The sequence below is a fragment of the Vespula vulgaris genome, chromosome 10 (genome assembly GCF_905475345.1).
Source record: "Vespula vulgaris chromosome 10, iyVesVulg1.1, whole genome shotgun sequence".
NCBI classification, from domain to species: domain Eukaryota; kingdom Metazoa; phylum Arthropoda; class Insecta; order Hymenoptera; family Vespidae; genus Vespula; species Vespula vulgaris.
Window position 1 is genome coordinate 3,113,384 of NC_066595.1, and position 23,660 is coordinate 3,137,043.

Consider the following 23,660-nt stretch of genomic DNA (forward strand, 5'->3'; position numbering starts at 1 on the left):
ATAATACATTGGAGGTATATATAATATGTGTATATATATATAATTGTGTATATTTATCTTTTACCCTCTTTATATCGTACTAATCTCACAAACAATTGTCTTCATCTGATGATAAAACTTTTTGCGTGATATTCTTTCTTTTTTCTTTTTTTTCAAATTTCTTTATTATTATTAACCCGTTATAACATTATTATTTATTGCTCTTTCGTTTTCGAGGTATTATAGTTTTGACGAATAGTCTCTTCCTCAAGGAAATAGTCTCTTAATTGTTCCAGTTTACGTGTATGTTCTTCTAAACGAATACGTACGTATGTATGTAAATAAAGATATATATATATATGTATTATTAAATAATATTACTTAAGCGTTGTAATAGATTATAAATATTGAAGCTTGATGTTATTCGAATTACCATGAAGTGCTTCAATGCAGTCTAATTCTCCTCCATAATCTTTTGGGAGACACTTGGGAGGTATATGTTTGTAAATTTCCGATACTTCGCCAGTATGTAAGTGTAACTGTAAAAGGTAATTAATTCATTAGCGTATTAACTGGTTTTGTAAAAAGAAAAGAATATATTTTTACTCGTAAACTTTACCAATTCAAGAATTTCTTTATTCATAAATGGCTTTACGATCGAGAGAATTTTATCCATGAAACCGACTACGTTTATGATGTGAATCGCTTTCAATCTAACCGGCATTCCTTCTTGTACGTATTCAATAAATTTTCGAATACTGCCGATGGAAATTCTAGTTAAATGGGCTATATTTACACCGGCCATGTCGAGAAGAAAAACATAACCGGGAGAACAGCCATCGTTGTAAAGATTCCCATCCACAGTCATCATCATTAATTTCATAGCATCGTTCAAGAAATATTTACTTGCTCTAGTATCTGCTAATCGATGAAAAATGATACTATATCCATTGGGATCCGGTACAGGTAGCTTTACAAATTCTCTAGAATATAATAAAATGTTTTAACTATCCACTGTTTTATATAGATATAAGTATATGATGTATGTATGTAAGTACGACGAGGGTTCAATGCACTCGGTCGGTTCGTGCGTGAAGAGAAAGCCTAAAGAATTTTATAATATACATGTATGTAATTACATATATATATATATAATCATATATATATACGTATGAGTGTTATATATATATGTATGTATATATATATATATATATATATATATATATATATATATATATATAAAACATTACCAATAATAGTGTCACCTAAAAATAGTTAGGTTATGTAATCAATTTGTTATAAAATGAATATATCTAAAAAATCTAATTTTTCAATTTATCGTAAGTACAAAATTTATTATTGATGATAAATGGCGTGAAATTATTTACGATGAATATGACAAAAATGAAACTTTCTCTTTCAGCTGTGGTAAAATAAAATAAAAAAGAAAAAGGAGTCAACAAATAAAGCTTACAGTACTTTCAAGGAAAATTGCAAGTTCTCTAATTTAATATCACGATTGTTAAAGAACTCCGGACTGTTTGTTCTTATTCTGTAATAAGTTTCCATGCATCGTAATGTAGCATCCGTTTGAAAATAGCAACTCTGTGCAAAGATTGCCAATTGTTCTTGTGGAACATTAGGAAGATTGCGTTGTTGAATCCATTCTTTCAACTTTCCCAAAAGTTCTTCCGTAAGTTCGGGATACTTTTTTCTTGAATCCTCGATCGTATGTCCGAGTTTCATTCTAGAACAATATTATCGTTAGTATTAATCACTATAATAAATATTTGAACAGTTTATATACTTTTACAAATTATTCATATAATCGTATTAATAATTATTAAAATTATTAATCAATTACAAGTGAGGGATATGTAAATATAGGCGAAACAAAAAGTATGAGAAAAATTTCATGAGAATAAACTGTTAAAAGCGTTTAAATATTTTTCAGGACAATTCTCTGATCTGCGTAATAAATAATTAATAATAATAAAATAAAAATCATACCTTTGTTACAGGCACAAAGTGGTGGCAAAAAAATGATCATCTATTTCTTCTTTACCATCGCCGGGAACGTCGTTTAACCTGCAGAAAAAAATCATATTTTGCAAGGTAAGAAATTATATTCGAAATACATATATATTTTTCCTATCATATAAACGTTCTTATATTGAGTATGTGTGAAATCTATTCGTAGAAAAGAAAGAAAAAAAAAAGAAAAAAGGAAAATAATTTTATATCTATAAATATTTTAATTAACAAATGATTAATTAAAATTTTGAAATTATTTTATATCTATAAAAGAGAATTCTAATCGATGGTATAATTCTATTACCACGTTTCACTTCGCGAAATTTTCATACTTTGCGACGTTTTTCGAATTATTTTCGAATCGATATGTACCAAGGTAATTTTGAAATTAAGTGATCGAAAAAATAAAACTGGGTACGTAACGTTTATTTGCGGTTATTAGTAATTGATAGAGCCGTTGTTGATAAATCAAAAGGACCTAACAACGTTCGTTTCATGATTCGGGGATAGAGTTCATCGCTAAAAATCATGTGTATGTACGTATCTTACGTCTCTATCCATGTTTAGTTGTTCCTCCCTTCCACCCTTTCTTTACTTCTCTATTTCTTCTTACATAATCCGGACCAAAGATGATATACATATATATCATTAAGAGAGAGAGAGAAAACGACAGGTTTTGACAAATAAAAAACGTCTCTCAAAATGCGAAAAAAAAAGAAAATCTGAAAGGAAAGCTTACTCGATCAATGCTAATTTGTTTGTTTTTTCTTCTTTTTTATTATCTTATAACATTTTCAGTTAGATAAAATGAATATTTTGTCTAATTTTAGAAAGAGAAAGAGAGAAAGAAGGAAGGAGAGAGCGAGAAAGAGAGATTAGAATCGAGAAATTGTTACTTGAGTAAAAAAAAAAAAGGAAAGAAAGAAAGAAAAATACGTGAGCAACGCACGCGTGTGTCACAGGTTTTATATATAATAAAAATCTTTACATAGGAGTACTAGCGTTCGAAGATATCTACATATGTATTTCAAAGCGACTGCGATCGATTTTAGCTCGAATCGAAATGGTGAATGGGAAAGATGCGTGCTGTGATGACAGAATCAACGGCACTTTAATAACAAGACATAAGTATGTGTGTGTATCTATGGATGGTGGTATGTAGGTGGATAAGTAGTTAGGTAGGTAGGTAGATAGGTAGATCGTTAGTTAGATAGGTAGATAGGTAGTACGTACATTGACGAAGCTTGATTCATCGTCGATCATCGGTTGAAAGATCAGAAGGCATCGTGATTCGTATTGTCGTATAAGTGAAAACAATGATGACGAAAGAGGAAAAGAAAGGGAGAAAGAAGAAGGAAGAAAAGCAAGGGTGCTACGGGAATCGAGAGTAGTGACAAGGCTAACGGGTGGGTCGGCCGGTTCACCACTAGAGGGAACAGGTATTTGCCGTAGGCGTCGTACGTTCATTGATAAGCGTATAACAGACCATACCTGTGTATGTGTGTGTGTTTGTAAGAACAAGAGAAAGAGAGAGAGAGAGAGAGAGAGAGAAACCTTGTGACGTCGTCGGATCATCGAAACGCCTGCGCCCGAAGCAGTGCCGTAATTAGAACACCGTTCTCTCTTTTTCCCCTATTTTCCCTAGCCTGAGAAATCGTGTGCCGCTTCTCAAAAAGCACGTTCCACGGTTATACGCAAAAATAGAAACGAGATAACCAATTCGTTTTTAAATACGATCATTATCAATGCAATTGATCGCTAAAAACATAGGCATGTATAATATACGAAAAAATGGAAAATATTTTTAGAATACGATAGACATTATTTGTCGGGGCATATACATTGAAAATAATATACGGCCCTGACTTCCTCAACAACGATTATTCCGAATTACTACGATGAACGAGATAGCAAATGGGCCACCGGGGGAGAAGGACGAGGAGGAATTCGTCGACTAATGAATTTTCGTCTACCTCTTAATTATTATCGGCGATAGGTTTAGTGACTCGTCGGCACTTATTCTCGTATCACGTCTCTCATTTCGCAGCGATTCTCTTGCTGCAAAGGATGTATGAAAGAAAGAATGATATTTCGGGAAAAAGGGAAGAGATTGGAACGGGAAGAAATATAGATAGAGAAAAAGAGAGAGAGAGAGAGGGAAAGGTTGTGAAAATGGATGATAGAGTAAGAGTGGGGTGAAAAAGTAGGAAATGAGAGGGGGGAACAGACCAATAGCACCGCTAGGTAGCTGTGTAAGCGCGCGCACGTGTATGCGTGAGTGTATATGTAACAGAGAGAGAAAGAGAGATCGAGGACGAGGGTAGCGAGAGGGCAATGGCGAGGGCGAGATATCGGTAAATCGTCTCGCGCGTATTGATTGGTCTTTTGTGAAAGCTACACCCTCGCGTAGATGCGTACGGAAGCACTCTGTTAAGTCAGTAAACCAGCCGGATGTCGCACGTTTATGAAACTATAAGGTGATAGTAAAGTAGTACCGTCATGTTTGGGGAAAGGGAGCAAAAGATGAGAAAGGACTGAAAATCAGGGCTTCTGTATAGTCTTATTCGATGATACTTGAAAAAAAAAAGAAAAAAGAAAATTAACGCACGAGGAAGTGCGAAAGTTAAATAGATAGGAGGGCGTTGGGAAAAAAAGGAAGATGAGATAAAAGAAAGAGAGGAAGAGAAAATGACGTAAGGGATCGAAAGGGAGTTCGAAGAACGCAGCGACACTCTCTATCGGCATCGATCGCCGAGTGACCCATATCCATGCTCGTCGACGCCCCTCTTTCGCTTTTCCACTAGCCACCCCTCTCGACGGTGTAGCGACGACGAGAACGAGCGATCCCCCACCTTTTCTCTCCCGCGATCCGTCGGCGAGGGAGCACTTCCTCCTCCTCCTCTTTCTTCTCTTCCTCCTCCTCCTCCTTCCTCTTCCTCCTCCTCCTCTACCTCCTCCTCCTCCTTCGCCGTTTTCCAGCGGTCCTGACCGCCCACCCTCCCGCTTGCTTTCCACGCTCGAACAGAGATCTTGGGGGTGTACGGACGATGAGATAGGCAAGCGAAAAAGCTCGCAAGTTCCGAGGAGTTTGCTCGTTGGCAGCAGTAGCAGTAGCAGTAGCAGCAGCACCAGCAGCAGCAGCAGTCCTGGCCTGCCACAATCCTTTCGATACGGTCATCGTAAGTGTCTCATCGTCTGTGCTGCATATGCGTGTTGTGTGCGTGTTGTGTCGTGTGTTCTCGCGTGCCGTTGTCGTTGTCGATTCGTCGTCGTCGTCGTCGTTGTCGTCGTCGTTGTCGTCGTCGTCGTCGTCGTCGTCGTCGTCGTCGTCGTCGTCGTCGTCGTCGTCGTCGTCGTCGTCGTCGTCGTCGTCGTCGTCGTCGTTGTCGTCGTCATCATCGTGAAAAAAGCAAAGATGGTAAGGGTGAAGAAACGGAAAGAGGCTCCGAAATGAAGGTCGAAAATAAGTGTGCCAACTTTCTTATGGGAATTCATATACCACGTATATCCGAGGGTGAGAAATAGGATTGCTCGATGTTATCTCCCTTGGAATATGGTCTTAGTGATCTCACGTTGACGCTTTTAAATCAGAGCTCTTTAAACGAGCTCAGGAACCTTTTCTGATAAAGCGCGCGCGTTTATCGAACGTCGCTCGGGGGTTGTTCGGGGCTTCCAGCAGCGAGCGAGCGCTGGCGTTTCGTTGCTCCGCTGTGCGTGGCGACGCGACAGTCTCGACGACGGCGGCGAACTCGAGACGTGTCCGAGACGAGGGTAAATCAGTCAGTATGGCGGTGGAATTGGTGGAGGAAACGGCGGAGGAAACGATGGAGGGTTGCTTCTACTATATCGTAGTGTCGGCACTTGGCTTCGCTGCCACCATCACTACCGATCGCCACTGTCGCTACCATTCTCCTTATTCCTTTCTTCTCTATTTTGGCTGATAGTTTTTTTCGTTTCGACCTTTCTTTTCGTCTCACCCTAACTCTCGTGGACGAACGATGACAATGACAGTTTTACAATTTTGAAACGTGGACACGACGCGCACTCTACGTTCAACCTCCGCCGTTCAGCTGGCGCGTCCTCGCGCGCACCGCCTGCATTACGCGTACACTCTACACATATCTCTTTGGTAGTGAGATCAATAAGCAGTGCCGTACCACTCTTTTGCCGTGTCCCCGATCTGTAATCTACCATACAGAATCTCTTTCTTATCGTTACAATTCTAATCATCGTCGCTAGACTCGTATTTCATTATCGTCGAGATATCTTAACTTGGTTGTAATCTTTTTCTTTTTTGATTGTATTCTTTTTTACTATTCTCTTTTATCTTCTTTTTCATTAAACTTTCTTTCACAATTCCTTCGTACACTCTCAATCTATCTATTCTTCTAACCATCCATCCATCTCCCACCACCGTACCTTCTTCTTCTCTTTTTCCCATTCGTTTTCTCCATCTTTTAGTCTCAAATCACGTTCCTACCATTTCTCTTAGTTTTCCCTCTTCACGCTTGATATTTTAATTATTATTATTAGTATTGTTCTTCTTCTTCTTCTTATTATTTTTATTTATTATTATTTTATCATCATTGTTGTTATTATTATTATTATTATTATTATTATTATTATTATTATTATAATTCTTCATCGCATTTTTTTTCGAATTTGTCGGATTATATCTGGCTATCTAATTTTTTTCTTTGAAAAATTATCCGCTATAAATTCGTTCGCCGTTTCTTTTTTTTTCTTTCTTTCTTTTTTTTCCTTTTATTCAAATGCTACGAGAATAATTTGGATTAGTGACAGAAAAGGTCTCATTTGTTATTTCTCCTCGTTATTATCTTTTATCGTATGTCACCGAATATCATCCGGAATCGCAATATCGATTTCTCAGAAGAATCGTCGCTTTGTGAGAAACGGTGCTTGCGCGCGTGTGTGCATGTGCGTGCGTGCGTGCGTGCATGTGCGTGCGTACTTGCGTGCGTACTTGCGTGGGTCGGGTGCACTTTCAAAAACTTTCTGAACGACCTATCGTGAACGATCATTATTATTTCGAGTAGAAATGTCATTGCGTTCGTTTCGTCCTTAATCATTTTTAATCACTTTTCGAACGTCGTTAATTAAAAATAATTAAAAAGAACAAAAATGAACGGTAAAAAAAAAAGAAAAAAGAAAAAAGCATACGAGACAAACCGATAAAATTGAAGCGTGGTCGAGCTTGTCTCGCCGTGAAGATATTTCACAATTTATAGTGTGTCTATTACGTCACTAGACATTAAAAAAAAAAAAGATAAATAATAAAACAAGAAAAAATGAAAAACTGACCAGAGAGAACTTTTTGTCTATTAAATTCGTCGACTTTTCCACTTGGCCGGATTCGATCGATTCGAGAGCTACTTTTTTTTCTTCTATTTCTCTCTCTCTCTCTCTTTCTCTTCCTCTTTCTCTCTCTCACTGAAGACGAATAATCTCAGAAGGTTCGACACGAGACTGTAAGAAATTCTTCGAACGTCGTAGTTATAACGAGATAGGATAATCAGTGGTAATAAGAAACGTGTGACGCACCGAGTAAGAATAAAATCGATAATTCGAAAGGCGATTTAAACGCCGTTGATGTGGACGAAACGGACGAACGCGTGTATTTTTTTTCTCTCTTTCTCCCTCTCTGTTTCTCTATTTTTATTTTTATTTTTATTAAATTTTTTTTTTAATTCTTCAAATTTCTTCATTTTTTCGCAAGTAATCTCTCGATCGAATTATAAGACTTTTTTCTCATTGTATGAAATATTACTGTTTTACTGTAATATCGAAACAATAGAGCTCGTTTCATCGCGATATCTGTACGAACGATTCACATATTATTTTATTTGGATAGGGTTTGTGCAAACGTTGATAAAAAAAAAGAAAAAACCAATTATTAGGTTATCCGGCAACAGGGAGGAAGGGATACACTACAGTCGACAATAATTAAATGTAGATAAGCCTTAACGCGTAAGGCGCATTCAAAGAAAAATCATCGGATGGAAGAATAACGAGTAGAGATGCATGTAAGTATTGTGGTAGTCTCGTTTTATTTGCGTTTAGTAGGCCGAAGCGAGAGACCAAACGAAATGAATTTTGATTCTTTTTATCGACGCTTATTCTAGCTTTAAATATTTTTACTTCTACTTGTCCTTATTTTGTTGCTGCTGCTTCGTACGTAATCGCAGAGATAAAAAAAAAAAAAGAAAAGAAAAAGAAAAATCTAAAATGTAATATATATGTAATGAGTACTCAATACCGAATATATTCGTGTCTCTGTATACTCTAAATTGTATTATTGAAAGATCAGGAGAACGAATTAAAGTTAACAAGGGTTAATTCGTAATCAATCGAATTACTCTCACGAAAAACCTGTTGCCAACGATCGAAGCAGATTTTTTTCTCGAAGTTCTTGGAATTCACTCTATGTTGCACGAATACGCTAAGGGGTTGGTTCGTTTAAAACGGCATTGAGAGGGTTGTGCGAGCTTACGCGAGGGATCTTTGCAGTGATTGTATGCGACTCGATCGACAGTTATTTATATATTACGTCTTGATAAAAGTCCGGATGGGTACACGTGGACCAATAATGATGATGATAAAAATAATAATAATAATAATAATAATAATAATAATAATAAAGGTTAAAAAAGAGTTCAAATGTAGAAAGAGAAGGGTAAAGAGAATACGACAGTTAACAAACTAAAAAAAATGTATATATATAAAAATAAAGAGTAGAAAAGATCTTTTTTCGTTGAGATAAAGAAGGTTTGAAGAATAGACAAAAGATCTTTGTCTATGACAACGTGTTAAAGTCATTTTAGTTTGGCATCTTTGAAATCGCATGTGAAAAACAAAGTATGTACATACTCGCTAGCGAGTAGAAAGTGGCAGGCGCTGTTGCAAGCCGGCAATTAATTAAGATAGCTAGAGATACATGCTAGATCGATAGGGACTAGCCGTGATAACGACGGACAAGGGTCTCAGACTTCAGAAATGTTGCAGTGCTGTGGCGTTGGAGGTGGCGCTTCCACGGCACCTCAGGCTCCGCAGCTGCAGGCTACCGGATCTGCTGTCGGGGCTACCACCTCCACGATCATGCAGGACCCAGTTCTCGAGTCCATCCTCGAGGTAATTCTCTTCCTCCACTTTTTTATTTCTTTCTTCTTCTTCTTCTTCCTTTTCCGATCGGTACGTCTCTTTTCTCAAGTATCCGATCTATAAGTATATATACATATCATATATATATATATATATATATATATGACATATATATATGTATCATATGATAAATACATATTATATTATATATGTAATATATATATATATATATCACATGTACCTATGTAGAATAAGACGTTAGAGTTTTAGACTAAGGTCACGAGACCTATAAATACACGTACCATTATGGTTCTAACAAAGTAAATCACAGCAACGTAAAAAATATAGCGATAAAGAGTTTTCTCCCCACCCTCGCTTTCGTCCCGCTCCCTTCCCCTTTCCAACCCTTAAGATTTGATGATCTCACGATTTGACAACATCGTACACGGTTATCCGAGATTATGCCGCACGTAAGTTTGTGCTTCTCTAGCCGCGGGCATCCTGAGTACAAAGCCACCTTTTTCTCCCCCTTCTTTTATCCTCTTTCTTCTCCTCCTTCTTCTTTCATTATTAATATCGCACGAACGATTTCCGTTTTGCATCACATTCCCAACTAGACGTCGCTCCGGGTTATTAAAAGCGGTTACGAGTCCAGCCTTGTACTCGACGGAAATCGAGCCAAAGCTTCTCTTCCTTCCCCTCTGCTCCCTCCACTTGTTCTCCTCTTTCTATCTCTTTCTCTGTCTCTCTCTCTTTTCCCCCCCTCTTCTTTTCGCGATTTTAGGACGTTCTCTGATGTGGTAATGTTACATACATATACATATGTGTCGACCATTCGACCGACCTTTCACGTGTCCATTCTGCGTTTATCGATGTTGCATCAACTCTGAAAATATTTGATAATGTCGAATCGTTAACACAACGTGCATGATGCACGATCACATATATTTTTTTCTTTGTAAATCGATATCGACTAATCGTCGATCGATATTTTGAACTTAGAAATGTATTTATTAAAAGAAAAAGAAAAAAATTAAAACAAAAAATTGTTAAAATATTTTTTTTTTATAAATATACTTTGTATATACATTGTTTAGCAAATGCGAGACACCGAAGCTCGGAGGACAGATTTGGAACGACAACACGCGGAAGCACAGAATCAGTTACGTGAGAAGATAGCAGGTCGATACCAAGGACCAGAATCAGTCGAAGCCCTACAATCGAAAATCAGAGAATTGGAGAAAAAAACCGAATTGCAGATGGTCAAACATGAGGAATTATCGCTGGAACTGACGAGTTTAAGAAGGGCTCGAAGTCGTGGCCCAGCGGTTGGTCACGTTACATCCGCAATACCCACATCCACTTGGCCTCCGGCTGGCTCTGAAATTGATAGAATTATTGCAAAGATTGAACAAGACAGTAGCAGGTATATAAAGCAAATTTTACATGTGTACGATACGGTATATGTATATCTATCTATATTGTTGTTGTCTTTTTGTACTTGTTACATTTGTTTATTCGTTGGCGCTCACGATTGAATTATTAATGATAAAAATAAAAATAAAATTAGTGCCGGCAGAATGTTACACGACTTGGACCATGCTCGAGGAAATATAACTACACAGCAACCTTCGGCCACGCAAAGTATTCTTCGATCCAGTTCGGAGAACCTTCCTAATTTGGGCCAACATCAGCACCCTCCTCATCCACATGCTCTTAATTTGGGGATGCCCACGCAAATGAGCCATGTACGCAGACTAATCGCATTCAGTAACTGTATTTACTAATTATACGTATCCTATTCTATACGTATCCTGGTTGCACCGCGACTGGATTCTCTTATTAATAATAGATAAGTTCTAAATTCAGTTTGTAACACGTTCTATTCGCATAATGCAGTACGCAGGATCGCCCATGCCATTGACGCCAATGATGCCTGGTTGTCCGCCGTTGACGCCAAACGGGCCACCGTATCATTATAGCGAACCAATACCTCCAGCACCATCTCTCTCTACTAGTCAGTCGCAACCTGCTTTTCAACAAAAGCTCCAGCAATATCAACAACAGCAACAACAACAAACGGATTTGTCGAGTTCTCATTCTCAGGGAGCCTTGCCCTCCCAACAAAAGCAACAAGCGCACACACACTTTACAAGTAATCAGTATCAAGAGAGTTACCCGCATACGCAAACTTATCAGCAACCGCTTCAACAGCAACAACACCCGAGCTCGACTTCGTACCTGACAGCGTCGAATCAAAGTGTGATACCTCATTATACGCAGCCAACTCAAACTGCGCAAAGTTATCAATTAAATGGCAGTCAGCATGGTTCTCAACAGGTAACTTATTGATTGATCTTAAGAAAAATATGTGAAATGTTGAAAAAAAGAGGAACTTTTTATACGATTGTCAACAGTCCACGACATACCCTAATCTATCAATGTCGACGCATCCTAATGGGACGTACAGTTCAGGAGCTTCTTACAACCCTCAACTGTCTCACCTTAATTATTCGGTTCCGCCGTCGAATATCACGCAAACGACCTTATCAACGTTGACACCATATTCGACGGCATCCTTCCATTCAACGTTAGGGCCGCTTACGAGCGTTCCTCAAACCGTTCTTCCTTTCTCGAGCGTTCAAAGCACCTATGCTACAAGCGGCTCGACTTATTCCACTGTCGGGACCAATGCTTTCGGCACCTCGGGCGTCGGCTCGGGTGAGTAATTTTTTCTCATTGTTCTTATCTTGAACTTTTTTATATTACGAATAAATCATGATTCGCTTTAACCAGGACGTTTTATGCGATTTCTCATAGGCACTACATCAGGAAGCTTGTTACAAGCAATAGGAGATCCTTTACAAGCGATGCAACAACTTTCTGCTCAATCGCAAGCCAATCAATTGCAACAACAAGCGATTATTCAACAAATACAACAAAGTTTGCGAGCTAGTTCGCCAACGGCGACAGGCACAACGGGTCACCATTTTCTTGGTCCAAGACAAATGCCAAAAATCCCTACTAGTATACTTACTAATCCTTTAGATAGATTGACCAATGAAAATATAGTATCTGAAGGTCAAGTCGACATGTTGGATATACCTGGCAAGGGTAGATGTTACGTTTACATAGCTCGCTTCACTTACGAGCCCTTTCAGCATTCGCCTAATGAAAATCCAGAAGCTGAGTTACCCGTACAGGGCGGGGATTACCTTCTTGTTTGGGGTCAACCAGACGAGGATGGTTTCCTTGACGCTGAATCTCTCGATGGAAGGCGTGGTCTCGTACCTGCTAACTTTGTACAAAAGTTAATCGGTGAAGATCTGTTGGAATTTCATCAAGCTGTCCTCGGCCTTAGAGACGTCGATGATTCTGCTTCAACGAATATTCCACAAGTGAGCAATGTGAGACTCACGTATATATACCCAAGTGTCTGGCTCTGTGTGTGTATGTGTGTATAATTGAACGGGTGCGTGAATGGGTGCGTCTGTCGACTCATATGTACATACCACCGGTAACCAATAGTGACTATTATGATTAGTGAAAACAAATCGAATGATCGAAAGATCGTAAAAAAAAAATCATTTTCGTTGTAGTGCTATCTGCAGGACATCGATCTAGAATTAGCAGCTTTAGAAGAGGGAAATCGAAATCGACAAGCTGAGTTATCTGCTTACGCTGAATTAGACAATATTGCGGAAGATGACGAACAAGAACCACCAGGTTTGTAAACGTTATGGCTTTTCGAGAAAAAATTGCATATAAAATGTCGATATATATTTATATGTATATACATATATATATAATTTTCTATTGAATAACTTCTGTATAGAATATTTTGCTTGTATAATATTATTATGAGATAGAGCTGGTAGCATTGCGCATTTCAATGTAAAGTAGATTTTTTTTGAGTGTAACACGATTAGCACATTACTTTCGATATATATATATATATATTTGATGGTAAATTTAACAAGTATACATTTCAAAAGTAAATATGTATTTATTTAAAAATGGAGTAATTATTCTAGCACAGTTGGGTTTTATTTTTTTTCTTTCATTTATTTATTTATTTTTTTTCTTACTCGGCACATTTGAGTAATTTCTTTGAAGCTGAGTTTTCCTTTGATTTATAGATTTCGGTTTGAGATAGATCGATATATGTAAGCTTGACAGATTTCTATATTTCTGTGTTTGACATATAAAGTGTTTTTTTTTTTTTCTTTTTTTTTTAATATCTGTACGTTATTTTGTATGCATCGTGCAAAGTGCATATTTCAAAACGATTGAAAATGCACAAAGTATCTATACTTTGCTTACACAATAATACTTGAAATTAATAATTAACACATGGCACACACGAAGTGATTTGTTATGTTGGTGCTGTCGTATCTGAATATTGCACAGACGTTAAGTATTTGCTGGATTTAGGCTCGTTTAGAGAGATAGATAGTGAAAGGTTTCTAGCTACAGCTAGGCTCGTCTTGTCTTTTTCCTCCTGAAGAAGTCTACCTGTTTTCGGACCTAGTTCCGGCGCCGCAGCACCTCACTCTCGAACGACAACTCAACAAGAGTGTCCTGATTGGGTGGACCGCTCCTGAAAATCCTCATCAACTAGAATCCTATCATGTCTACGTGGATGGTGTACTGAAGGTTACCGTCAAAGCTACGGAAAGAACGAGGGCATTGGTCGAAGGAGTTGATTCTACTAGGGTTCGTAAAAAAACATTTACAATATTAAATAATTATGTTACATGTGTATGTATTTTACGGTATTTCAAAGAACAACCTAAGGGTAACAAAGGTAACAACAAAGTAATTTAATCTTCGTTACTTTAGCCCCACAGAATAAGCGTACGATCGGTGACGCATTCGAGAAGAACATCAAGGGACGCAGCTTGTACAATGGTGATCGGCAAAGATATTGCTTTGGGTCCAACTGCCGTAAAAGCATCCAACGTGACAGCAACCAGCGCCGTGATATCATGGTTGCCAAGTAATAGTAATCATCAACACGTAGTTTGCGTGAATAACGTCGAAGTCAGGACCGTGAAGCCAGGAGTTTACAGACATACGATCACCGGTTTGGCACCCTCGACGATCTATAGGGTAACGGTGAAAGCGAAAAATTTAAGAGCAACGCATTTTGAGGATCAAAATGCACAAGCGGTAAACAATTTTGCCTGTCATGTCCACTTTAAGACATTGCCCAAAGGATTGCCAGATCCTCCGGTCGATATCCAGGTTAATAACGCACTTTGATTCGTTTGATTATTTTCTCGATGGTATGTTAGTAATTGATATCAGTATGACGCAATCACAGGTGGAGGCTGGACCGCAGGACGGCACTTTGCTAGTGACCTGGCAGCCTGTTGCCCTAAACGGTTCGGCCGTCACCGGTTACGCGGTGTATGCCGATGGAAAAAAAGTCACCGACGTTGACAGTCCCACCGGTGATCACGCTTTGGTCGACATACACAAACTTATGGGCCTGAATCCAAAACACATAACAGTCCGTACGAAGAGTAGGGAGAGTCAATCGGGTGACAGTTGTGCTACAGCGATACCTTGCAGCGTTCTTCGAAGTGGTACGAGTACTCATTTGCAACACGGTGCTCCACACATGCTCGATCAAGGCCAACAACAACAACAACAATCGAGCGTTATACAACAGGACGATCCGAACCGTCATCGTATGGCAGCTCAGCGATATCCTACTGCACCTGTTCCATCGCACATGAGAAGACAAGGTACCAGAGTCGATGCGCATGGTCAAGTAATCATTGAAACAGATGAAAACCTCTCCGACAAGGAAATATTTCCAGGACAGAGCATCTCTCAAATGGGTGAGAAACTCTTTCCTCCTTGCGATAACTCGTCCCTTTCTCTCTCTCTCTCTCTTTCTCGCTCTTTCTCCATTACTCTCCTTTTCGTCTGTTTTAATCTTTCCTTTTTTTTCTTTTCAATTTTCTTTACCACACTTAACGTTTTCTTTAGCTAATTTCCTTTAGCTGTTCCAGAAATCACGAAGGATTCTGCCAGCGAAGCCAACTATAGCGAAGAGGATGATCCATCCCGAAGAGGTCGTGGAATGTCACCTCATCATCATCGATACGGTCCTCAAGGCCCTCAAGGACCACCTGGAGCATATAGATCGGTTAGAATGGGAGGACCTGGTAGACCTCAGGATGCTTATTACGATCAAACAGGTATGTATGATATATATATATACACCACACATACCTTAAATCGTTCGTATCTACAGAGAATAAATTCAATTATTTGATCGTTTAGGTAATCAAAGGATGAGAGGACCTATGTATGGAGCTAGAGTAAATCAAGCTCAAGGTGGCAACGTTCATCCAGCAAGTGGCGTTCAACAAATGAATAAAAGGGCACGCCGATTCATCGCATTGTTCGATTACGATCCAACTACTATGTCACCAAATCCTAACGCTTGCGAGGAAGAATTACAATTCTCCGAAGGAGACACCATCAAGGTTTTTGATAAAATAATGTTTTACGAAGGACACTCGTTATTCTTCATCGATCATATTTTTAATACCAAATTTCATTCTATAGGTATATGGTGAAAAGGATGCCGATGGTTTTTATTGGGGCGAATGTCGTGGTAGACGAGGATACGTGCCGCATAATATGGTTGAGGAATTAAAAGATCAAAATCAAGGTGGTCAAGGACAACCTAATAGACGAGGTCCTGCATCCAATGAAAGATGGGGGGATATTTATGCGAGTATGCCTATGAAGAAAATGATAGCGATGTACGATTATAATCCACAGGAACTCTCACCTAATCCGGATGCGGTAGTTTGAATTTTCTTTTTTTTTTCTTCTCTCTCTCTCTCTCTCTCTCTCTCTCTCTCTCTCTCTCTCTCTCTCTTTCTCTTTTTGTCTTTAAACGTTATCGATAAATTACGATTTTATTTAACAACTTTCTTCTCCTTCAACTATTGCAGCAAGTCGAATTACCGTTCCATGCGGGTAATGAAATTTGTGTTTATGGTGAAATGGACTCCGATGGATTTTACATGGGTGAACTTAACGGAGTTCGCGGTTTAGTGCCAAGTAATTTCCTCATAGAAGCATCTAACCAGGGTCAACCTTCTCAAGGAGGTAGAAGGCCACCGGGACAAAGTCAAGGACCCGGTGCGAGGGGTCCACCACCCCCACCACGAGAACCTCCGCCAACTGGGCACCGTCGTAGTAAAGGTAAAATTCTACGAAACGATTTTACTAATTTTGATTACATTGACTATACTCTTTGTAACACAATATGCCGCGACACGATACGATTCCCTTTACTCTTGATTCGAAAACCTTATCACAGATGTGCTATCTATTACACTAGAATAAAGCTTTTTTTATAAATAATCGATTAAATATTAAATGTCGAATCGATGATTACGATAAAATATCGGTTTGATTGAATGATTAAATTTATTGTTTTCTTTCTTTTCTTTTCTTTTCTCTTTTTCTTTCTTTTTCGGTTTTGTTATAAATCAGATTAGAAAAACGGCAAGCAGCACAAGACACGAAACTAGATGTGCAAGACGACAGGCAAAAAGGTCACACGAATTTCGTCAAGCAATCTAGCGGTGATTTTAATTATATTCTTATTTTTATTATTATTATTATTATTATTATTATTATTATTATTTTTATTATTATTATTATTAATATTACGGTCTAGATATATATAATAAATGAAAGATTAACGGGTAATAATATTGATGCGACCGTTCCTTTTTTGAAAATCTCAGATTTGGATTCCACCGTTTGATCGCACTTGATTGCACTTTATAGATAAGAAATTAGATTGCAAATTCGCGGAGTGTAGTAGCTAGTGATAAGAGAAATTGACACGATTTACCACTTGTACATTGGATCGTTGCGTTTTTATATCGATCAATTGTCTTGGAAACATAGGCTGTCTCATACACACGGCAATATTTATACGCAATAAAACACTAAGCTGCTTTCAGTGTTCTCTCTACTTAAGTATACTGTATACACAGACACATATATATGTATTTATATATATATTTATTTATATATATACACACATATATATATATATTTATTTATTTTTTTTCTTTTTGCTCTATGAGAGTTTTTTAGCTCCGTACTTCTCTCTACATATCTGTCCTATTCTCTCTATCTATTATACGAACGTATTATGTATACACTTTATTTACTTGTAAACGGATTCTATACAACACGATCATGTACTATAAAATAATGCGTTTATACTCCATATATACCGACATGGTCTGTCTCTTTGTGTGCCTGAACTGGTCGATGGTCGTCGTGTCACATGATTGTCGTTCGTGTCGTGTTGTCATGCTGGCCATTTAATTGCCTTTCTCTATATTCGTCTATATTCCAAATCTATATACAAATCTGTATATATATGTATATGTATATGTATATGTATATATATATTTATCACTTTTGCGATGTTATTTACGATCGCACGTTCTTCATATCACAAAATTCGTTTCGCATAAGTTCCATTTAAATATTATTTTTCGCTAAATGTTTTTCGTCTTTTAATCCTAATCTAATATTACGGCCAATCCTTCATTTTCGTATTTAAAATCAAACGATAACTTAAAAAAAAAAAAAACAATTGGAGAAGATTGACGATCGATAATAAAAGATCTTATCGTTGAATCATTCATTCATTCATAGGTTCGGAATCTTTTTAAACGCGATTGTGATAATCTTTAAAAAAAAAAATGAAAGAAAGAAGAAAGAAAGAAAGAAAAAACCAACAACCAAAAAATAGTAAATGAGCCATAAATGACAACACGGTTCTGTTCTCTTCTCTGTTGCTAGATGCCTGCATTGTGCCTGTGTCTGTCCCTGTCTGTCACTTAGACTCTAGACAACAACAACAACAACAACAACAACCACTAATGAACAACCAACAACATCAACTACAACAAAACAATCCACCGCATCTAGCGTACCAACAAGCGAATCACCATAGCTATACGACTGTAACCACGTCTAATCAGCATGGGCCCAGTCACTTGCCTTCCGGCGGTGGTGTCATGGGTGCCCACCAGCAAGGGCCCCTTCCACCCCACCTTCAACAACAGGTGAGTGCCCTCCTCTTCCGAAACATTCCGTCTCTTTCTCTCTTATTTTCTTTCTCTCTCTCTCTCTCTCTCTTTCTCTCTATTCGCTTAATATGCCGTTTCTCCTTGACGAATAATATACAGGGTGGCCAGTTTAAAGTGTTACAAATTATTTTCATCGAAACAAAACAAAAGAAAAACAACGTTGACGCTTCGACTTAGTACTGAAAAAAAAAGAAAAGAAAAAGAACAAGTCGATAGTTGTAATAAGTTCGATCAAAATATTGTGTAACACAATTTACTTGGGCCACCTTGTGTATGCACTTTATTAAAATTTTTTGTACGATAATCCGACTTTCTGATTTTGCATAACTCATTTTTAGGCACGACTACAGGGGGTTTCTTGTAAAAAAAAATGTTTAACAAATTTGTTTGAATATATTTACGTTTCATATTTCAATTCTAAATGTGCATTTGCGCGCACGTATTTATGTGTATATTTACTGTATCATTTGAATGGATAATATTGACTTGAAATTTGTATTACTGATTAAATTATTAGATATATATTTCTTTTTAAGATCCTTTCTGGTTCTATCTAACAGTTGATATTTCAAAGTGGCGAGAGTATTTGAAATATCAACAGATTATATAAATAATTGCTTGTGCGATATTGCATGTCTTTTAAGAATAAAGTTGAAAGGAAAGGTAACATGAATTTTGTCTGTGTTTTAATTTCACATGAATTAACAAGGAACTCTCAATAGTTGCGCTTTAAAATTATGGGAAACTAAAAAATGTTTTTATTGTAAACAAAATTGAGGTCGGTAGGTCCATTTATTGATTCAAAATAATGTCCCATAATCGAATTCTTTTCTTAAGAAATATCATGATTCATCATTTACAAAATCATTCGAACGATTATGTCAAATTTCGAAAGATTATCTATCGTCACATTAATTTTTAATATTTTAAGAAAAAATATATTTCTACTTGCGTAGCTTGTCTATTTATTTTCTTTTTTTTCTTCTTCTTTTTTTTCCTTTTTTTCTTGATCACGGCTTCTGTGCGTCGCTATTATGCTTAATTGTATGTGCACTAATAGCATGACGAAACATAATAAACATATGCTTACACGTATTCAACATCACGACCGTCGGCAGCAACAAAATTCGACGATCCGACGAGCAATCCAACGTTATTAATATCATCATATTATGGCATTCACATTTACATAGCACTTATTCTCCTTCTTCCTTGAATCTCCGTTCCTTTTAGGTTTTTAATTTTATATATACATATGTATATTTAACTAGGAAAAAGAAGAACGTGTGTACCACAAGGAATTTCGTAGGTATTGGTATTTAAAGAGAGGAGGAAAGAAGAAATGAGAAGACAAACGTGTCAAAGTATCTTATGTATAGATACACGTGTACATTGAGTATAAAAAGTATTCGTATATACTCTCATTATAATTTTTCATGAACGTATAGATCTTTCTTTGTTATGTTCTACAAGCATTTATTTTTGCTAAAGTGATTTTTGATAATAATATCACGATCGCTTAACAAAAAATTGTAAGAGACATAAAAAAGAAAAATAAATGTTTATGTAAAAAATTGTAATGAGCGTGGAAAAACATTTTACGCTCACTGTAAATATTACTAAAGTCAAATTTGGTGATTGGTAGCACGTGATACATTTCGTTTTCAGGGGAAGGGGAGGGGAGGCGTGGGCAATCGAGCCGCTGGTAGTAACTTGCCAGGTGGTATGCAGGCTCCGGGACAACACATGCAACCGCAACAGCAGCTCGATTATCAAGGTCAGCAGCAACAAAATCAACCGTATCAACAACAGCCGAATCAACAGAATCAGAATTATCAGCAATCAAACCAGGGATACCCGCAACAAGGACAACAGGGCTTTGGACAGCAAGCTGGACAACAGTATCAACAACCGCAACAACAACAACAGGGACAGCATCAACAGCAGCAGCAGCAGCAGGTGCAACAATCGAATCAAGGATATGGTCAACAAAACCAAGGACCATCGATGCAGAGTTCACAGCCAAGCAGCAAACCTATGAGGGGTATACCCGCTGTCCTTCCAACTGCTCAAAGCAAAACTACACCGAACACTACACAAGGCCAACAACAACAGCAACAGCCACAACAGCAGCAGAGTACGGGTCCGAATCTAATGCAAAAATTTACAGAAATGGCAGGTGCCAGTGCAGGCGGAGACATTCTCTCGAAGGGCAAAGAGCTTATCTTTATGAAGTTTGGCTTGGGCAAGTGAGCTATTGCCTTTACTACATCGCCGATATTAAAAATACATCTTTTCTTTTTCTTCCTCTCCGCTTACGATATTTTGACGCGGATTCCGACGACGTATCGATAACGAGCTCCGCGATCAGAACGTTCGAATGTAACGTTATTACGACCGATCGTACGTACGAGTGCAGGATAAAAGGATAAAATATGATAAAAGGTTTAAGGGATATATATATATATATATATATATATATATATATACATACATACATACATACATATATATATATATATATATATATATATATATATAGAGAGAGAGAGAGAGAGAGAGAGAGAAAATCGAGGATGATTCGCTGATTCCTTCGTCAAGTTCGATGAACTTCGATGTGTCCTGCCATCGCTGCCGCTGCTGTTGGTGCTGGTGCTGGTGCCATTACCGCCGCTGCCGCCATTGCCATCGCTATGCAATCGCTGCTAGAATTCGCTGGAAGCATATAAACGCAGGCAGGTAATCGATCGTAAAATCTTTTGGGAAACATCTTCTAACTCGTCTATCATTTCACGTTGGAAAAAGAGATAGAGAGAGAAAAAGGGAGAGAGAGAGAGAGAGAGAGAGAGAGAGAGAGAGAAAGAGATGGGAAAGACGAAGGATCGGCTTTGTTGCCGATGTTATTATAGAGGGAAAGAAAACCGATAGAATTTTTTTAAGATCACCCTGATATAATAAAAATAATAATAATAATAATAATAATAATAATAATAATAATAATAATAATAATAATAATAATAAAAATGACAACGGTAAGAAAGTAAAAGAGTTCTCGCGACGTTGACGCAAAAACCATGCGAGATCTATCTCCTTAAGAAGAAAATAATTAAAAGATAAAGAAGAAGAAGAAGAAGAAAAAAAAATAAAGAACAGAGACAGAAACTAAACAATGTTATTCCGAATATACTTATTTACGTTTCGAGGAGATACGAGAAATGGGAATTTGCAAAAGCGGAAGACACATATATAGTAAGGTTCCTCCGAAAATCTTAATATATCCTCTTCTAATTCTTCTACGCGAAAGCTGGAACTTCTTCGCAGGTGCTAATACAATCGACGAGAGTATTATCTTGATGTTCCAATGTACGTGAGCAATGCAGATTCAATTTAGAGAAAAAAAAAAAGAAAAAAAAAGTATATTTCCTTCAATATTGTATAATATATTCGCGAACGAATATACATAAATGTTGGCCGATTATAAAAATGTTATCGCGTCCAGACCAAAGTACATCACCAACGCGTGTTGCATGTTTTTCGTACCTGTTGCCGTACCTTCCAAACGGTGTGGACGATCCACCTCATTTCGAAGTTCTTTCTGTTAATAACTATGTTGGCTTTTTCCTTGTAATAATTGACATAATGCAAGTCCTCGTTGAGAATCGAATGTGTCTTTCATTTCGTCCACGTATACACGAGACAAAGAGAGATAAAGAAAAAGAGAGAAAGAGAGAGAAAGAGAAAGAGAAAGAGAAAGAGAGAGAGAGAGACGTGGACAAACGCAATTGATTCGTTTCTCGTGTTACGATGGAAATAAGAAAAGAAAAGAAAAGAAAAGAAAAAAGTAAAAAAAAAAAAAAACAAGAAAAAATGCATTAACAGAATCAGGTTATTCGCAAAATATAGAGAAGTTGATTAAATGTTAGTAAAAAAATAAATAACATACTTGGACGAGCGCGGACAGGATATTAATGTACGTGCGAACGTAATGGAACAACATAAAAACTTTTATCATGTAGGTAATGCGTAGATTACGAGATAAATTTTATCTACATAGGACTGGACAATGAAATGTGGGGGTGTGCCTTCAAATATCTCACCCTGAAAACAAAAGACGAGACCATATCCTTAAATCATTATAATATATTGCAGCTAGTTTATTCCGTTGAGATCGCTAACCGATGCACGTTTTTAAAAGTGCGCGTATACATATTTCTCACTTTCGCGAAAGCCGAATATTTAAATAATAGGCCGAACGAAATAAAAGATGACAAGTTCGTTTCCTTCAATAACAAATTTTCTTCATAGAACACTTACTCGATCCTCGTAGCAATTCTGTCTCCTCTGTCGAGGATATGAGAACTATCCTGATCCTCTATTTTTCCACTGTGTGATCTCTAAATTTTCCTTTTTTCTCCTTTTTATTTTATTTCTTTTTTCTTATGTTGTACTTTAATTCTTTTCTTCTTCTTCTACTTCTTCTTCTTCTTCTTCTTCTTCTTCTTCTTCTGTCTTTTTCTGTCTTCTTTCTATGTATATACATACATCTTACGTTTAGATTGACATAATATCGCGAGTAAAGTCGCATCCACGATGAGCCGATCTTTGTGTCCATCGTGATTATTCCGTCATTATAATGTATTATAAATGTAGAAAACGTCGTATTCTATCCCCTCCCCATCTGCTTTTCGATCGATTTAAGGAAGAAACGTATCTTCTCTTGTCGCGTTCGAGCATATACATACATAGGTATCGAGAGATATGTATCTTAAATACAACATATAGTAATCAGATGCGCTAGAGCAAGCAAAGGAGCAAATAATAATCAGGTCACGACCGATTTCATCGACGATCGTTGCTATACGACTTGTCGTCTGATTTCGCGTCTTTATTTATACGTGCATTGAGAGAAGAATGACGTTATCAAATGAAAAATATACGATTGATAAAATAAAATGAAGGGAGATACATAAAACGAAACGGAAAGAAAAAAAGAAAAAAAAGAAAACATATAAAAAACAGAGAAATCGTAGGATAACGCATACAATACATAAAATATACATATTATACAGATCGGTGGCATTTAAGACAATATATTATACTCCGATATCTTTGTCCGATTAAAAAAGATACGAACAAATGTTTAGAACAAAAGTTACCTGATTCGAAGAAAAGAAATGGAAAATAACGGAGGAGTCCCTTTTTTTTCTTTTTTGTTTTTTCTTTCTTTTCAAATGTTAATGATTAGAAAATGATTAGGAACGCAAGAACTAAGAGAAATCTTTATCTATGATCGTTCTTATCGCGTCTACAATTTTTGCTTTCTTTTTATTTTTTTATTCTTTTTTTTTATTTTTCCTCTTTCGATTCGTCGTAAGA

At 37.2% G+C, this 23,660-nt stretch overlaps 2 protein-coding genes across 20 annotated transcripts; one reads left to right on the forward strand and one right to left on the reverse strand.

Annotated features, from left to right (window-relative positions):
• Positions 1-34: 34 nt before the first annotated feature.
• On the reverse strand, positions 35-4,935 carry LOC127066990 (alpha-tocopherol transfer protein-like). Of its 3 annotated transcripts, none has more exons than XM_051001392.1 (6): positions 4,866-4,935; positions 1,990-2,067; positions 1,454-1,726; positions 599-962; positions 413-518; positions 35-292 (listed from the first exon to the last, which is right to left on the reverse strand). In XM_051001392.1, exons 3-6 carry the CDS (start codon positions 1,723-1,725, stop codon positions 195-197), a joined length of 840 nt encoding a protein of 279 aa, XP_050857349.1. In that variant the 5' UTR covers position 1,726; positions 1,990-2,067; positions 4,866-4,935; the 3' UTR covers positions 35-194. The 3 variants fall into 3 exon arrangements, with proteins under 3 accessions (XP_050857349.1, XP_050857350.1, XP_050857348.1); XM_051001393.1 differs by lacking the exon at positions 4,866-4,935 and adding an exon at positions 3,247-3,317 and having other exon boundaries at positions 35-289; XM_051001391.1 differs by lacking the exon at positions 4,866-4,935 and adding an exon at positions 3,247-3,317.
• LOC127066959 (RIMS-binding protein 2) lies at positions 1,999-22,170 on the forward strand. Of its 17 annotated transcripts, none has more exons than XM_051001314.1 (18): positions 1,999-2,094; positions 7,932-8,057; positions 9,037-9,162; positions 10,230-10,558; positions 10,703-10,880; positions 11,032-11,472; positions 11,523-11,853; positions 11,929-12,539; positions 12,732-12,858; positions 13,640-13,848; positions 13,975-14,379; positions 14,459-14,981; positions 15,147-15,344; positions 15,430-15,635; positions 15,718-15,960; positions 16,113-16,365; positions 17,995-18,260; positions 19,953-22,170. In XM_051001314.1, exons 2-18 carry the CDS (start codon positions 8,052-8,054, stop codon positions 20,535-20,537), a joined length of 5,037 nt encoding a protein of 1,678 aa, XP_050857271.1. In that variant the 5' UTR covers positions 1,999-2,094; positions 7,932-8,051; the 3' UTR covers positions 20,538-22,170. The 17 variants fall into 17 exon arrangements, with proteins under 17 accessions (XP_050857271.1, XP_050857270.1, XP_050857281.1 ...); XM_051001313.1 differs by lacking the exon at positions 1,999-2,094 and adding an exon at positions 5,046-5,192; XM_051001312.1 differs by lacking the exon at positions 1,999-2,094 and adding an exon at positions 5,308-5,431.
• Positions 22,171-23,660: the final 1,490 nt, after the last annotated feature.